This window comes from Leptidea sinapis, chromosome 43 (assembly GCF_905404315.1).
Source record: "Leptidea sinapis chromosome 43, ilLepSina1.1, whole genome shotgun sequence".
In the NCBI taxonomy this organism is placed as follows: Eukaryota; Metazoa; Arthropoda; class Insecta; order Lepidoptera; family Pieridae; genus Leptidea; species Leptidea sinapis.
The window spans coordinates 6,301,201-6,318,954 of record NC_066307.1 but is presented as its reverse complement, the minus strand read 5'-3'; the positions used below and the strand labels follow the sequence as shown (position 1 = coordinate 6,318,954).

At 31.4% G+C, this 17,754-nt stretch overlaps 1 protein-coding gene across 1 annotated transcript in view; it reads right to left on the bottom strand.

Annotated features, from left to right (window-relative positions):
• The window catches only part of LOC126976996 (zinc finger protein jing homolog), a 193,770-nt gene extending 177,194 nt beyond the window's left edge, over window positions 1-16,576 (bottom strand). The window contains exon 1 of the mRNA XM_050825625.1: window positions 16,237-16,576. Coding sequence (XP_050681582.1) covers window positions 16,237-16,547 — 311 coding nt within the window. The 5' untranslated portion in view covers window positions 16,548-16,576. The remainder of the gene's footprint in view (window positions 1-16,236) is intronic.
• Between the last annotated feature and the right edge of the window lie 1,178 nt (window positions 16,577-17,754).

Genomic DNA, 17,754 nt, shown 5'->3' with positions numbered 1-17,754 from the left:
AACATTATTTTTAATACTGGGATCGATTTTGTTCAAATAATTCTGTATCTCGATTGTATTCATATTAGTTGAGAACAGGGTCTTGTCAGTTGCGAGGATTGAATAGTTATGTGGATCATAATAACATAAGCACTCAATAAATAAGGCTTTAATGTATCTTATTCATGTATTTAAAACTTATATGGTTACAATAAAACAAAATATCATTACAAGCGATTCAAATATAAATCTATGAACATTTGATGAAATTATATTTTCATCAATTTTATTATAATATAAAAGCTGATTGAAAACGAACTTTGTACCTACATACTTACGTAGTCATTAGTACAATCTGGAAATGTTGACTCCATTAAACTATCAATAATTGAACTTATCATTTAAGTGCCATTATGTTTCACCATAATAAAACAAAATATCATTTTATATACATATTTTTATTATATAAATTTATAAGGTAATCTAGTATTTAATCAACATAAAAATACACAAGGATACAAACGATTCAAACATTAATTATTATATTCTAACTGCTGTAATCTACAGAAATATTACGATTTTTATCAATTTCAATAACATTATCGAATTCCGCATAAACAATACAGTTAATTGTTTGTGTAAGAGCTGATTCAAAACGAACTTCTAATCTTACACTACCATGTTTTATAAGATTCCAATGACTTGAAGAATTTGCTGATAAATCGGGTGTTAAGTCGAAGGCTAGCAAGCAAAACCCTTTGGCATATTGCTCTCTTGATACTCCATTGCCTTCATTTAGGAAATGTATACCTGTTCCTGAGAATAACGTATGATAGACCGTAGTAAAAATATTACTGTCAAACGATGGCTGTAATGCTTTTGAAGGTATCTGTTGTCCATCTATGTATAAACAAAATGTATTAATATCATAATTTTCGAAATTGAATGGGTTTTTTGTGAGACTACCATTAAAGGATGCATTATTCACAAAACCGACTATACACCTTTTGGGTATTTGACCAAGGAATATGTTATCAAGGGTTTTCCCCTGAATGCCTGATGGTATAGTTAAAACTTTGACTTCTGCTCGCGTGATTGGATATTTTGCTGTGGTAGATGATAAAACTTTTTGATGTGCAAGTAACACAGTTGGGTTGATTCGTGCTCTTCGAATAATAAGAGTTGCATCTGTAATAGACACTTTAAATTTATGGTCAGTTGATGAAGCCATGAGATTGAAATTTTCTCTAGAACGAACTAACTTTACGCACATGTCAACGCCATTAATCAAAAATTTTTCTTGGTTGAATAAATCTCCATGTAAATGTCCTATCATTTCTATTTCTTTGCTTTCACTAGCCAATTCTTGTCTTTTAATAAATCCTTTATTTTGTTCATCAGTTGCATCCATTTTTCCAGCTGTATCTTCATACCATAGACCACAAGTGAGATGAGATTCTTTTGCAGCAGGTGCATAATTCAATAGAGTTTCAATATAAGCTCGATATGCATATGTATTATTCGGTGGCGATACAAGTTTTTGATTTAAATATACATCAAGTTGACTGAAAAGTGTATGTAACCAATTATTAACGGGGGCCACAACTGTCGGTACTGTCAGTTTTGTATAATCTTGATTCAAAACTTTAGCTTTTATATGGAGTAAAGTATGGGATAAATCCACATAGTCATCACCTGCCCCAGGTACTTGAAATTCTATTGGCCCATCATCAGCAAGTGATGAAATGGGCTTATAATGAATCCATAGTCCACTTTCAATGCTAGTTTGAGTTGATGGTAATGCAAATAAATCCAATTCGGACTTAATGCATTCACAAGACTGACTATGTAAAAATGACATATTTAATCAGTAAATATATCTTTGATTTGTTTTTGATTCAATTTTAATTTCTTAATAGCTTTCGCTTTCGCAGTCAATGATGGAATGATCGCAGAACGACGTTTTCGTTTTGTTATATACCCAGATCCAAACATGTTGATATTATCTATTTTAGCATCAGCTTTTCGTTTCAAATTTGAGCTGACTTCTTTTAGACGAGTTTTTATTGAATCTTCCATGGGGCGTGCATTAACCATATCTGATAATATACCTACACCGGTACTTAATGCTTCTTTACCAATAGTTCGAACACCACTAGACAGTAGTGGTAAAATAGATCTAAACAGCCCCCCAAGAAAACTTCCGATTCCATGACCTCTTTGATACGGTGCTCCTTTATAAATAACTCCGATACCCGATCCGGCCTGGTGAGTATAATAGTGTTCATATGGACATGAAATATTATCACGTTTGTCGTACATTATAATTTTTGAAAGTGGAGTTTAATGCACACTGTTCCAAATTGGAATGGTATCTTTTGACCGGTGCTTGTTCTTATATCTATTTCAATTGTATCAAATTCTCTACGCATCACAGGTAGGTAATGGGGAGGAGAGAAAACGTGCATTTTGTACGCTCCATATATGTATTTTGAGGGATCCAATGGTATTATTCGTAAAAGGGGTGTCATAACATCTCCAACGATTTGAGGCTCCACTATGTCACAATAAACAAATAATTGAGAGGGTAAACCCAAATGCAAATTAGCTGGACACTTTCCAAAATTTTTTTCAACGAGATTCCTGTTTGGTTCGAACCCTAGTTGAAGACATAATTTAGGTGATAGAGTTACAGATTTTATGGATTCATCCGTTATCGTAGCAACTACAATCCTTGAAACCTCATCGCACTTAAATTTAATTTTTTCTCGAGTGTTATTCAGTGCTATCAAAATATGATTTATGTTATCGTAATTTGTGGCTGGAATATGTGTCTTGTAATAAACATATGACGGTTTACTTTCATTGGGTACTTGCATCAACTTTGTTATATAAATAATGTTTTCATGTTCTTGAACGGTGAACATAGTGCATGGGTACTGAAATTCTACTACTCCAGCCCTCCATTCACCTTCTAGTATTGTTGGTTTTGGCAGTTTCGTAGAAAATAATGTTGTTGTATTATCAGGAAAATAATCCATAGAACTATTGCTTAGTAAAGTTAAATAAAAACTATCTTTATTCATATTTTTTTCAAAGTAGAAGCTAATATCCAGCTATTAAATTTATTTGGATAACCTCTCCACTTCACCAACAATTCTTTTCTGTTACCGGTATATCGAGAGCGTATTATTTTATCTATTTTGTATTTAGTAGTGGGGTCGAATATGATTTTTTGTAACTCTTTTTCATAAAAAGTACCAACTATCTCTTCGCCTTCTAAATCCTTTAAAGTAAATACTACAAACGGAGATCGGTGTATTATGGTAGATACGATGAATATTTCGTCACTCCAATTTGATTCATATCCTTTTTGGAAAATATGTTTATGTTTTGTTATTCTAACATAATCTCCAACGTGAATTCTTGGATTCACCATACTAATTGATGTTTTTATCTTACTTTCTCTATCATATAAATTTTGCCATACACTCATTATATTTGTATTATTAACATCGCATGGACACATTTTTATACTAGAATGAAAACTATGATTATATGAATGCACTAGATCTTGTAAAACATCAATGTATTTATGAGTATTTTTGTGTGTAAAATAGCGCCACATTTTCGTTTTAAGAGTTCTCTGAAATCTTTCGACAATACTTGCTTTAATATCTGGATTATTGGTTGTATAATAATTTATGTTTTTTAATTTAAAATATTTTTGTACATATTTGGAAACAAATTCAGTTCCTTTGTCAGACTGTATATGTGTAGGTGTAGTATTAGCTTCAGCAAAAATACTTTCAAAGCATTCCTTAACTGTTTCAGAGTTTTTCTTTTTCATTGCTCGAACATACGCATATTTACTAAAGACATCAATAACACAAAGTATGTATTTGAAACCATCATTATATTCAGAATAAGATCTCATATCACTTAAATCGGCCTGCCATAACTCATTAATATTAGACAAAATATATCTGTTACGAGAAAATTTTCTTTGAACAGGTTTATGTAATGTATATGTTTCTTGTGATTGTAACCACTTTAAGACACTATTTCTGTCCATTTTACCCTTCATTGCTTTTGACAATTTATCAATAGTGCTGTAGCCAGCAGGATGTGATGCATCATAATAAATTTTATTTATTTCTAATATGGGGTCCATTTTTCCCAGTCCAATCTTTTTTTTAGTTTCCCTGTGTACTTATTACTTGTTGGTGTAGAAAATTCTTCGTCAGGTACTGATTTAGATTCAACCTCTTTTAATTGCAAATGGTTTATAAAATCCACTCGCTTTGGGTTCCCGATATAAGTGAGTGGTACTTTTATTTCCTTTAAAGTTGTTGCGAATTTTTCCCAACCTATAGGTTCACTTTTCTGAAGAGCTCTCAAGGTATCACTCACCAAGTCCACAATATTACTCCCAGGTATTTTTTCATTATCTATAATCACGGTACCAGATTCATCCCAGCTTATTTTATTTTTATTCAAGGAAATCAAATTTAGTAAAAGTTCACCTTTTTTAGCATATGTTTTCGGTATTAGTTTCAGTATTTCAGAGCTCGTGTATATTTCCCCAATATTTTTGTTAACCTCCACTGATGTTTGAGAAGGAACTACATTTATTTTATTCACATCATGATTTATATAATCAGTATCGATTTCATTATGACCTTGATTAAAACCAATATATGAATCATTATCATTTATAAGTGGTATGTGGTATGGTTGTCGATCCTCTTTGACGAAGTTTAGATATCTTTGAAGGGTTTGCAAATATAAAATACATTTCTTTCGATCTTCTATGTCACTGCTTAAGATATTTTGCATATCAGTATCTAATCGAGATCTTGGCGTATCATTTTCTTTGTGTTGTTTTAACTTCTCCAATAATGATGGTTCAATAAGTAACATTTTTTTAGCATTGTCCATTTTCTTAAATAAATGAATTAATCAACCCACTTAGAATAGAACCCAATATTATCGGTAGAAATGAACCTCCTTTTTGTACAATTATATTTTTTCTAATTTTATTCGTACCTTTTCTTACCAATTTTCGAAGAATATTTTTATATTTCTTTAATTTAGATTTTTCTTTCTCGGCCAATTCAACGTTACCCCGCAGTACGTTATGAATACATTCACAAATGTAATTTATTTCTGTTTTGTTACATGATTTTAATAAAGCTTTTTGATATTTTGGCTTCAGTTTATGTAGAGCAATTAACAAATCTTTATGCGTCTTTAAACGTCTATGCATCATTTATAAATGATCGAAATTTCTTGATTCTTACCATATTTAAACCCTTTTGTGGGTACATAAACAGTGCAATATCCATCGGATGGAAATATCTTTGTCTTAACGCGACACAATTCATTTGTTTCTTGTTTCAAATCAATCATTAAATAACCATGAGCTTCATTGGTAGCATCTCTGTAAGAATCTTCCAAATATTTCGGATTTTCAGGGAATACTTGACGAGATAAGTATCGAATTTGGGTTTTATCTCGAGGATTTTTGAAATATATTATATAACTTGAGTTGAGTGATATATCTCTTTGTCCTTTACCTTGATGAAACAAATTTTGAGATAAATAAAACACACTTAAGTTTCTATGATGACTTCCTTTCGTGAATATATCAACAATACGACCATCTGATTCCCTCATCAGGTCATCAATTATTACAAGTTGAGGATTTTTTCCGTCAAACATAGATAAATCAGGTAAACCTTGAAGATAATTAATGTGGTTGAGATTATATAAAGGCTGCATTTCATCAAAGCACCAAGTGATTTGAGTAAAATTTGCATCACAGATATCATTCAAAAATTTTATAAAATTATTTACGAAAACTGATTTTCCACATCCACTTGGACCAGCAACTATTGCAGTGAATGGATGATTGAAATGATGCATTATCTACTACGTCTATGTGTGTTAAGGTTTAGTATAGTAATGAAACAATCTGTTATTAAACCACCATTTATTTAAACAGAAAAATCTATAATTGAAACAATATACAGTACATCATGTTTTACTCCGCAACTTATACATCTAAATACAATAATCTCTCATTTGGTTTTTTAAAACTATAATAATTTATTCTTAAAATTTAATATAATATTTATTCTATTTTATGATGACCCCATGCTAAGGTATCAATATTATTTGGTAAAATGTACCGTTTGGTATCATTAAATGACAGACTAGATTTATTTATTCTTTGAGTAAAAATATTATGCTTTATTGACTTAAATCTAAGCATTGAACAATATTCGTTCTTATTTTCAAATAAGCAAGTCTTATAATTTTCCATTTTCATATTCTTAGTAACACTTTTATTAACCCCCTTAGCTTTAGCTGTGAATTTTCCCTCAACATCTAATGCATACATTTTAGATCTAAGTCCTACAAATTCATTAAATATGTTACCATTGTTTTCATCTTTAAAGTAGCCTAACTTCTTTTTATTGAGTTTTGGATAGCCAAATATATTTTTTTCTGTATAGTCAGAGGTATCGAAACGCAAATGTAAATCAGGTTTTATATCTCTGTAAAAATCATCTGTAAAAATTTGATATATTAAACTATCAGTATCTGTGTACAATAATTTTAATTTATTTTGAAACTTTTTAAACATATAGTTATAGTGAAAGTCGTACATTAGAGTTTTAGAAATATCCAATATACAAAATCCCAAATAAATAGGTTTATTATGGAACAATTTCGTCTTTCGTAATTGAACTGCAACCAAATTTTCATTAAAAATAGATAAACTATGGAATTCTGGCTTAGCAATTAAATCTTGTGCGCCTAGAATTTTACCCTGATTTTCCCAATGACTCAATAATTTTACATTTACTCTTTTTTCGATATTTTCCATTGTTTTTCCAAACACTGAGTTATTCATTAATTTATAAAAATCTTTTTCGAAATCAGATGTGGCTAGTTTACGCATGCTTGTATTTAAATCTATATAATATTGTAACCATGCGCATTGTTTGAATTTTAAAATTCTATGAATTTTTTGTAATTTTAAACCCATTGTCAGACATTGCTTTAAATTTCTGTAGTGAATCACATATTTAATTTTATTACGAAGGTTTGGAACTAATTTTATGTCTTTTGTATTACCAATACATATATTCTCGGGACATAAGGGTAGGTCAGAATGTAAATCATGCAGTTCAATAGGATATTCTAGATCTACTTCCAAAATAAAACCATATTCATAATCATCAGGGACATCAAAATTAGTTGTGACATCTACCCACTCAAAACCTCCTGTAGGAAGGAATTGAGACATGGCCCATCCGTAAAGGTTATTAGCATCAAGATAAGTTAAAAATGAGTTTGGTGTGTCTTTATCATATTCTCGCATATATTTGTTATTAGCTTTGGCATAACGATTGCTACATTGAGATACACCTCCTCGAATGCCCGATCTAATAAAAGCTATTTGTTCAAAGTCTTGAAGTAATTCTAATTTAATTTTTGTGCATTTTAACATAGCATCCCAACTTAACCCAGGTGCTGTATAATAATGAGCTGGATCTAGACCATATGTTTGCAAACATAAGGCTCGGAAATTTTCAAACACATCTGTTAAAAGTAAAACATCGGTTTTAAGATATAAATCAGAATAATCTGACATATTTTGACAATGAAAGTGTTGCCAAACATCCTTGGCATGTTCATAATCTTCATCGGAAATATGTGTGTCAGTTAATGTATTGTAAAATTTATCGCGACTAGGGAGTGCTGAAAGTTTTAAGGAATCATGTGATGACATAAATTCATATGGATAAATTCCTTTTTTTCTAAGACGTAAAAAATCATTATTATTTGGAAAATTATATTTTAATGTTTGAAATTGTTCTTCCTTCAAATTTTGAACAAGTTTGTCTAAACTACAAGGTAAAAATTTAAACGAATCAACGAATCTCAATTGAATTTTATGATTATTTAATTTTATCGTTTTTGTGAAAGAAATGTACTTTTCTTTCGTTTGTGGAATAATATCAATTTCCCCTTCTATAGAATTTAATGCATGAACAATAAAATGAGAGTCATATTGACTAAGATTGTGTAAAAAAACTGGAATGTGATAGGGAATTCTAAACTTTGTCTTACATACTTCGTGTGCAACTCCTCTAAAATTTCCTGTATGCGAGTCAAAGTATAATGCACATTCACCATTTAAATTAGATTGACATATAAAGCAGTCTTTACATTGTGAAATAATTTCATTATCATTGGAAGTCAAAGGTTTTGGACTTATGACAAAATAATTTTTTGTGCAAATCACTTCTAAATCTTTATACAACTGATTCATAAAGACATGAGTACAATGAGGACCACTATATGTTTCATATTTTGATAAACTATCATCATATGAACATTTAATATAGTACCCAAAACTATAAACTTCGTGTTTGTGAACATTAGTTGTATAAGGTTTTGATGGATCGTTAAAGCATGTCTGAATTGGATTAAGGAAAGCTTCAAAATCCGCGTATATAACAAAGGGTATTTGTAACATCTTATTAAATTTATCAAATTTTAAGACATTGTTTGAAATTGGTTGTTCAAACCAATCTTTTAAAGTTTTTTCTGTATTAGGCAATTCCACTTTAATATGACAACAATCATTCAATTGATGAGCTGATAACTTATCATTTGTTGAGAAGTGTAAAAGACAACCGTCACAGATGTAGATTGCATGTTCATGGTTTGAAATTTGACCACTTACTAAACGCGATAGGTTTTTAATGTAGCAAAAATGATTAATTGTTCCGTGCGAAATAAATAATAAATTGATATGAACAATTTTCCGTGATTTTGTTAAATACAATGGACCAACTAATTCATGTACTTTCTTTTTACAATTGTATTCAAGACCAAAAACATTTACACTTAAATTATTTAACCTTTCTACTTTCTGTATATCTGTCATTTTAACAGGAAACGTAACTCCGTCAAAATTTAATTTATTTGAATATTTACTGTAAGATGAAACTCTCTGAGAGTTCTTAGTAACTGGATATAATGCAGAAAGCAAAGCCCATTTAAAGCATAAATCATCCGAGTTTTGTACATTTATAACACTTTTTTTTAATTTGATTTCTTTAGGTAATTCAATATATGATTTTCCACGTAATGGATTGAATTTGTTTATATTCATGTCTAATGCATTTATTTTCTTAAGACTCCAACCACTATCTTTTTTCTCAAATGTGCTAATTTTAGTCATCAACATATCACATAAGGACGAAAAGAAAAAATTTAAATCCTCACCCTGCATTATAGTATAACTACATGTTTGAAATTCAAATTCATTAGAAATATTTTTTGTTTCTTGAACAAAATTAGCGTGCAGAATAAAATTAACTTTAAAAATTGTAAGCAATCGAACAGATTCCTCAAATAGTGAAATAATTTCATTTTTAATAGAATTCAAAAACATTTCTGGTGTTTCGAATGTTTGTAATTGGTTGGATTTACTCTTTATTTTATATGAGATAATTCTATTACCAAAAGCCGATTCGTGTACTGTGACATTTTTTAAAGTACTATGTAATTGCATTACGTTATTCTTATGGAGGTTACTTCTAAGATGATTTGCATAATATCTTTTCCGTATTAAGATTTGACATAAAGAACAGTTCACCATTTCATCGTTCACACTGGTGAGCCCCGATGATGTGGATGGTTCCCCTTGTCTTCCTCTCTTTGTACTTGTATCATTGTCTTCACTGCCTTGTAATACTACACTTCTTCTCTTAAAACCTCCTCCACTTTGTAGAACAGGTTGACTACAACATAAGTGAATGATATTAGCCACATTTCATCAATAATATAATACTAAATAATTTACAAAGAAAATAACTCACTTGATCATTTTTTCAACCTCATTACATACAAAGCAGAGTTCCATATCGTTATGTTTAATTTTCCAAATGATGAAAATATAATAATATTATTTGTATAAGAGAATAAATAAACTAATAACTAAACTGAACTAATATTTATGTATTTCTTCATAGCTACCTACTTATTGTTAAAATTATATTTCTTATAATTTTCTGTTTCTATAATTTTCTTCGTAACATTGTATAAAATCTTTTTTATGTCCTTATAACTTTCATTATTGTCGATTGTATAATATTTTAATCTATAATCAGCGTATTTCCATTGTTCTTGTGCAGGCGTGTTTTTTATTTTATTGAGATCATAGATTTCTATTTTAACCAAATGTGATGCATTTCTTCCGTCATCTGCATTAGTTGTAATGTAAATACTTCCATTCTCATGTGCTCTGGATATTGATGATGATATTTTCTTTTGTTTTGTTTTTTTCACTTCGAATAATGCATCTATATTTTCATTTGAGCTGGCCCTCTTCAAGGATTTAAGTTGAGGAACTTTTAATGAATCCTGACTATCTTCAGATAATGGATAGTAAAATGTTTTATATGTAGTTTCTTCCATTGTTGGGTTGAATGCATTCTACAACAACAATAAGACTGCTTTAGAATAGTATTATACATACATATCTCTTAATAATCAATATAACAAATGATATTACTTTTTAATTTCAAAGTGAATAATAGATAAAACTTACCTCCATTGCAGCAAATCACTCAACAATTACAGAACACACAAAATATATAATAATTTGACTGAATACGCCACTTCAATGATTATTTTTCTGAACAGTTCTAGCATTTTATACTAAAATATCGTAAAAGTAAATTTGTTTATGATTAGTACTGGTTTTTAAATATTGTGGTGAAACATAATGGCACTTAAATGATAAGTTCAATTATTGATAGTTTAATGGAGTCAACATTTCCAGATTGTACTAATGACTACGTAAGTATGTAGGTACAAAGTTCGTTTTCAATCAGCTTTTATATTATAATAAAATTGATGAAAATATAATTTCATCAAATGTTCATAGATTTATATTTGAATCGCTTGTAATGATATTTTGTTTTATTGTAACCATATAAGTTTTAAATACATGAATAAGATACATTAAAGCCTTATTTATTGAGTGCTTATGTTATTATGATCCACATAACTATTCAATCCTCGCAACTGACAAGACCCTGTTCTCAACTAATATGAATACAATCGAGATACAGAATTATTTGAACAAAATCGATCCCAGTATTAAAAATAATGTTTACGCGGCAAACCGATTGCCGATATATGTTGTAACGCCCTGTTATATTGTCAGCAATTTAGATAGTGATAATAAGCCAGGCACTCACTGGGTTGCAATACACATTGATGAGCAGGGTATTGGACAATACTTCGATTCATATGGTCGTCCACCTCAGGGATTCCAGCTGATGTTTTTACAAAGGAATTGCAGAATGTATAACTACAATACTGCAAGAGTACAGAATGAATATACCGCAGTGTGTGGCGAGTACTGCATAATGTATCTATACTTTAAGTTTAATAAGAAGAGTTTGAATGATTTCATCAAATATTTTGAAAATGATACAATCTGCAATGATGTTTTATTATATACTTTATTTAAATCATGTTTTAAAAATAAATAATAAATACAGAAACTGTCTTTTTAATCGTAGTAACGAATGTGATAGAGGTAATTAGTAAATTACCTGTATCATGTTCATGGAAATTTAGACATTGAGTCGCTCACCAATCATTAGCTAAATGACCAGTGATTATTAATGATTATGGATCTGTTTAATTTAAAATGCTAACTTTGAAACTATAAGAGATATCGAAAAACGGATCAGCGCAATCGCTCGGAAATACATCAAAACCACCAGTTTGACACCAAACTTCTTTTTTTTTTTTTTTAGTAGGCATCACGAGCAAGTGAGCCAGAATCGAGGAGCCAGAACCGGCGAATCCCTACTACTGTGAGCCAGAACCGGCGAATCCCTACTACTAAAGTGAGACTTCAATGAGGCTCTGGAGTGTTAATTTTAACCAACAGCAAGCATTTGCAACCTACAAGTAAGACTTAAAGGGATGTGAAACAGGATTACGTGGTGTTCATAGCTCCAAATGCTATATTTTCAACACAAAATTTGTCTAAAAACACCTTGTTGGCTTATTTTCTGCTTACCTTTGCCTTAAGCCATTGTTCAGAACTAAGGTAAAGTGAGTTTATAACAAAGATCGTTAATGCGTAGGTGTTATTGATATGTGCACATACACACAGTCCGCAGCATCTCTTATGTACCTACCTATAAATTAGATGAACATACAAAATATTAGAGACGATAATATCAACAGGGTATACATATTATATTTTATTACACAAATAAATTCCTAATATGCAAATATTGGGGTTGAGCAGGTTATCAACTGTAAAGTAGATCCTGTAGATGAAGCCACAACCTGAGAGTTGAACAAAGCAAACAGAATTTTATAACGAGGCGGTACTCGAACGGTTAGCTCAGTTGGTTAGAGCACCGGCACGGAACGCCGGAGGTCGTGGGTTTTCGAATCCCGCGTCGTTCATAAAATTTTGTTTTTCAAATTTTATTTGTGTATTAATGCTAGAAGTGAGGGTTATCACTTTAAAAAAAACATAACATATTGTTATTATTGTATGTATGATACGTGTATGAAAATGACATGAAATTCAAAACACTACCAAGAAAAGTACTTCAGCCTGCAGCTTTCGCACCAGTAGTAAAAATAGAGATGTCAGTAAAATTATAACACTCAGTTTCTGTAAAGTAAAATGTACGCGCTAGAGTGGAAAAAAAAATTAAAATAATAAAATACTTAACGAATACAGAATGTTTGTCATATTATAAGTTGACACTTTACCAGAGAATCATAATTTTGTTGTGAGCACAGAACAGAAAAAACTAGTTTGTGAGTATATACAAGTACACATTTTTAAGAAAGCATAGAATTTTTAAATTGACATGTTAAGTAATATATCTGCCGTATCAAGTGCACATACATAGTCTCCCTTCCCTTTCTCGACTCACCAATCACACTCTATTCTTTCGTTCGTATGTGGACCCGGTATAATAAGCGCCGAAATATATTGATTTTAGTATAGGGATGATAGTAACACGGAGGGCATGGTGCTCCATCTAAATATGAATAGATCAGCGAGTGCAAGTATATATAGTACGCATTGCAGCAAGTCTCAAGCACCACGGCCGAGCTTCTCACAGTTTACTGACCCGCAGTTATTTTTCTGTCAACAAATCGAGTCGGCCGCGCACGCAACGTGCACTGCACCGAGGAAACGCATCTACATAATAATTACATGGAGCACACCCAACCTAATCGTACACCCGTATTTGTACTGTCGCTAACAAAACCGACCGATATAGGCGATGTATGCGATTCTACCGCATTGCTGTTGAGTGTTGGGTATGCGTAATTATGCACATACCCACCTAATATAATCTTCTTCTTTCTAATATATAATAAATTCTCGTGTCATGGTGTTAAACTTTGAACTCCTCCGAAACGGCTTGACCGATTCTCATGAATTTTTTTTTGTCATTTTTTTTAAATTTGTTTGATTATGAGTCAGCATTAAAAAATACATACAACTTCAAATTTTCACCCATCTACGATCAACAGTTACTTTTGTATCGCGTTTTTAATATCGGCAATACGTTTGCTGGGTCAGCTAGTTATGTATACATAATAAAAAAAAACACAAACACTAAATAACTGTGAGCATAAAATATGTACAGTATAAAAATAGCATAATATTATTTGAAGAGCAACTAATACATTAATTGAAACTGAAAGCTAAAATTAAAAAATGTAACAAACTAGTAAATATGAGAATTAAACAATAACGACACACAATAACAAACATGCTGATAAAATAATCCAAAAACAATGAAAAATTAGAATAACTAGTTTTATTTTCCATGTTTTCAATTTCAACATACTGTTTCTCACACAATTAATTCAAGTTTAATCATCAATTGTCATCATAAATAACTATCTGCCTTCATTGGTGTACAAAATTATGCATTTATGCATGTATATGATAATTTTTAAATAAAATCATAGTATATTAAAATACTTATTAGAGAAAATATATTTTGTATATGGTTTTTCATAAACTAAATTTAATGGTAAGAAGTATTCAAATTCCCCCACAATGATGTTTTTTTGACAAATAGCGGGATTGATTATTCAGTGATTGATTTAACAAAGTAAACCTTAACTGTAGGTATATTTCCTATATAAAACATGGAGTTAGTACTTCATCTGTCTTATTTGATTACTAGCTGACCCGGCAAATGTTGTTTTGCCATATAAATTATTTGTAGAGTTAGACTGTTTCTTAGACATTATTGACAAGAATTTTTCTAATATAAACGTAGCCTAAGTTACTCCTTATTACATCAGCTACTTGCCAATAAAAGTCCCGTCAAAATCAGATCAAAAATTCAGAGACAGACAGACAAAAATAGTAAAAAATGTTATTTTGGTGTATATACCATACATTTTTTTTATTCATAGATGTAGTAAAAAACGGTTATTTCAATATTACAAACAGACACTCCATCTTTATTTATATGTATAGATTACATTAACATTTCTTTTAAATAAACCATTGTTTCTAATACTATTGGTATTTGTTTCGTTAAAATTGAACTCAAAGCAAACATTGTCCATGATAACATATGACCCACATTCATCACCTCCAGCATATTATCATGTATTGCCTTATTGTGAACGCTAACCCATATATTTTGATATTTGCTTCAACTTATAATTACTAACAGATAGCTTATCATTTCATACATCATGTTGTTTAGCTACAGTGATTATTTTACAATTTATTACTTAATATTGTTGTGTTCAAAATGTTAACTATAAAACTAATATTATAATTCAGTAATACTCGAATGAATTTCATAAATAATATGTTCTTTTTTCCATGAAAATTATTAACTACAAATAAAACACAGAAGTTATCAATCACGTTATTCTGCAAAAATATCTTTAATATTTAATTAACTTAATTCATTTACACCATGATATTTTAGAAGTGTAATTACTAACCCCCTTATTCATAATGGTCTGCTAACTTAAAGCATTGCTAATTCTGACTGTCTTCTTCTATTGACCTAAGTCAGAATGAGAAAAAAAAATCCTTAGCGGATGTTTAAAGTTAGCGGACCATTATGAATAAGGGGGCTAATGAATACTATTGAACCATACTGATATTTCTGTAATCACATAAATTTTCCATAATCCTGACAAGACACCAACCTTCAAACTGGATAAATGTGTTATAAACTGTGTCACTTGTTAATTACCTGATTTGTGAGTACAATATAATCTTGGAATGAAACAAAAAGATAATTTTTATCATACTGCTTGCTAGTATTGCGTCATGTGATAATGAACAAAGCATATTTTGGAAGTCAAGTTCAATGTTGCCTTGAATTGTTACTGAACTTGAGTAAATAGGTATTGATGAAATCAGAATTTTGTTAGTTATGGTATAAATTGTTAAATAAATGCTTGTGAAAGGACTTGTACACAGAGACATATAACGTAAAATTTTTTAGTATGAGTGACTCTAATGCTTTTGACAAATAATAAATTAAATTGAGAATCAGTTCAGGTGTATTTTATAAAATAATAGTAGAATGGATAAGCCATAATATTTCCTATTTCATTCACAAGTATGTATCATATTACTTTTAAGTAATGAATATATTGTAACCTTTTCTTAGCATTGTTCTAAAAACAACAATTCGAGGACCAATAATATTATGGAGTAGTCTTTATAACTGGTACCAATTCATAGTACCTATATTGTATCTGATAATGATATCAAATAAAATAGAAGATCGTCTTTTTGTTGTGCTGTACCTTGTCCTGGAACTAGTACAGACACAACTCTATGACAATACGAAATTTCTTTGTAGATCACAGCAGTAATCAAGTGATGCAAATACCTATTAGTTGTTTAGCAATTGTTTAGGATGCTATGGTTGTGTAATATTATTACAGATTTAAACAACGGTGAACGCGCTGCAAGTGATATTTCGAGGGCATTCAACCGAAATAGGCCTATCGTCGATTAAATCGTCGCAACAAAAATGTAGATATGACTCGCAATGGCCATGACATCGAAATCGGCACAACAGCCTTCGGTCACTAGGGCATTGACTTTTTAACATTTCAACAATGTTTTATTACAAATAGTGTGCCTTTTTTATTTAACTCGTTAAAATATAAACACACCTGTCAGAAGATTCGGAGCTGTCGTATCGGTCGAAACATCTCTTTTTTCTATCTTCGCTATCGTCCACTGTGTTCCCTATAGTGTTTTGGGAATCTACAGCGTTTTGGATCGCGGCCACGCCGAGCGTCTCACTGTTTTCACATGTTTCACTATGATTTCGTTCAGTATAGAAAAATAAATTCACTCTACCGCCGCCTAAAGTTTCTCCACTACACTTTTGTATGTCACCTTCGGATGGATCGGCCGCGGAAAAAGTTAATTCATTCATTTGTTTCGGGCCGGCACAACCATCGGGCGACCCATCCGCCATGTTTGAGAGCACGAGTGTTTTGTAGAGTGTTTCGGGCAGGCGCCACAAGCCGCATGGGCGCTGGTATCGCGGGAGAGAGGAGCGGGGAGCGGGCTGCGTGACGTCACGGCGGCTGCGCGGCCGGCGGAGGCAGAGCGAGGTGACGTAAGGACTCCGCCCCGTGCATGTGCAGGGCTGCTGTCATTGGCCGCGCGTTACGCAACCCGCAAGCGGCGAGCCTATTCAAATAAGCACGGAAAGGGAGCGGAGGATCGCAGCCGATAGGGACGGGCCCATCCCAGCCCTAAGCGTACCAAATAATGCAGCGTAATGACCCTACACACTTCCGAGCGCCACACACACACACACAGATATCGGTGCTTCGAGGTGGCCACAACTCAGAAAGAACTGCATTGAAATTGATCATGTGGAACGTAAGGTTTGAAGCCCACAAAAGGCACTTTTTGTCACAACTACACAATGCTTTCTGCTTTACGTGGGTAGAAAGAGATACCTACATACAATTTAGACGGTACGCATCGTACGTACCAAATAGTTACCTAATTATTTTATATTTACGTATGTTATATTGTTAGATATGTAATAGGTATGGTTAGGGAATACAAATGGGTCTCACTGTTGCATTTAGGTACCTACCATTTCCTCGAAAACATCGATAATTCCATCTCTAACGAATTATAAGTACCTACCTAAGTACTTATTAACAGAAAAGTTAGATAGGTAGGTACTTACGTAGGTACTTACCTACTATAAATATATAGGTAAGTACCTATGCTGTCGAAAACTTTACAGTAGCTAGGTATTGGCGTTATATTTCTACCTACTAATTTATTAAAAGGAAGAGTTGAAGTGGAGAATAATTAACGAGCCTGATGGTGTAAGGTGACCATCGCCGCAAAGATTCTCTTACAACAGAGGAATCCCAAGAGCGTTGTTGGCATACCTGCTATTAGAAAAGTGTAGGTACCTACGCGGTTTTTTAATACTTATAAAATTTTTATGTAGGTACCTATAAAAACATTCTTTATGTAGGAATATTTATAAAAAAATTAACTACTTATAAGATATAAAAATAATCAATTGGAAAAAATAGCCCTGCAGAACATAGTCAAGAGAATATTCAGATTCCTTTGATCCTCAAACTTCAGAAGCTTCATCAACATAAGTAGGTATCTACCTACTTATTAAATGAATTATTGAAAGTAAC